Source organism: Solanum stenotomum, unplaced genomic scaffold (assembly GCF_019186545.1).
Source record: "Solanum stenotomum isolate F172 unplaced genomic scaffold, ASM1918654v1 scaffold11069, whole genome shotgun sequence".
Classification (NCBI taxonomy): domain Eukaryota; kingdom Viridiplantae; phylum Streptophyta; class Magnoliopsida; order Solanales; family Solanaceae; genus Solanum; species Solanum stenotomum.
In genome coordinates, this window is record NW_026021380.1 from 207,592 (window position 1) to 208,705 (window position 1,114).

The following is a 1,114-nucleotide window of genomic DNA, read 5'->3' on the forward strand; positions in this document are numbered from 1 at the left end:
TTAGGAAAGATCTTTATTACTTGATTCTCTATCGTGCATCCTTGGTCCGATCTAATTCTTATCACTTCACTCTGTTCTCTCTCTCATTGTAATGACTCGTGGTTGGTCCTGCGTGGGTGCGAGTTTAGGTGTCATCGCGTGATTTTAGTGTTAGATTTGGTTTTGATGCGGAGGTGATAGGCTTGTGGAAAGGAACTGTGATCAGACATGGAATTCTCTTCGAGACGAGTGAGTAAGGTTGTGGCCAAGGGATGTGTTTTGAGTTTATGGTATTGGAAGATGAACATTTATTAAGAGACTTCAGGAACGTCTTATTTCTCCGGTCATTTATTCAACAACGAGAATAGTGCTTGTGTGACTTATACGACGGAAGTGGCTAGACAATGAAGAATAGTGTAAGTAAGAGAATGACTATGTTGAGAGTGCTGCGACTTTGGAAACTATAGTCTGTGAAGTTCGTTATAAGGGAATGGATTGCGTAGTATATTATGATGATGAGGTTGCACCAACCAAAATCAGAAGTTTTACGGTGGTTTTATAGTGTGGGTGTATATCATTACAGGGTCATTGTATGACGACTACGATGGTACTCGCGTTATCTTGGTTAGGGTTATGGGCTATGTTGCTTCTGCCATCGATCGGGCATACAAAATTGTGCATATCAATTTCGGCCAGAGACTAAAGTGCTTTGGTAATGTTTTGCAACTATTTAATGAGTGTAAATGAATAGGTCGTTTGAGTACGACCTTCTTAATGGATCTGATGTCTTCTAGTGGTGGATTTAGCGGTTGTTCATGATGTGGTACTAGTGATATATGGAAGCGGAGAAATCTGAGTTGTCAGCTGTTTCATCTAATCGGGTCAGAAGGTTGATGTTGCAATCTCGATTGAGAAATCAAGTGGTTGCTACTATGAACGCTTGAGTTAAACATTAATTATAAGGAAAGTTATAGTGGTGGATCGAGTGAATCGATCCTGTCTTGTTTCTAGGACAAGGTACGACCCTTGGGTGGTCATAATTATATTGGGAACTAATGACTTCATGATGAGTCAAAAGAAATGGGCAACAGTAAGCCATGGATGAAGAAAGTTTTAACAAGTATACTCGTGTAAA

At 39.9% G+C, this 1,114-nt stretch overlaps 1 protein-coding gene across 1 annotated transcript in view; it reads left to right on the plus strand.

Annotated features, from left to right (window-relative positions):
• Positions 1 to 815: 815 nt before the first annotated feature.
• Positions 816 to 1,114, plus strand: part of LOC125849812 (uncharacterized) — a 4,430-nt gene continuing 4,131 nt past the window's right edge. The window contains exon 1 of the mRNA XM_049529782.1: positions 816 to 868. Coding sequence (XP_049385739.1) covers positions 816 to 868 — 53 coding nt within the window. The remainder of the gene's footprint in view (positions 869 to 1,114) is intronic.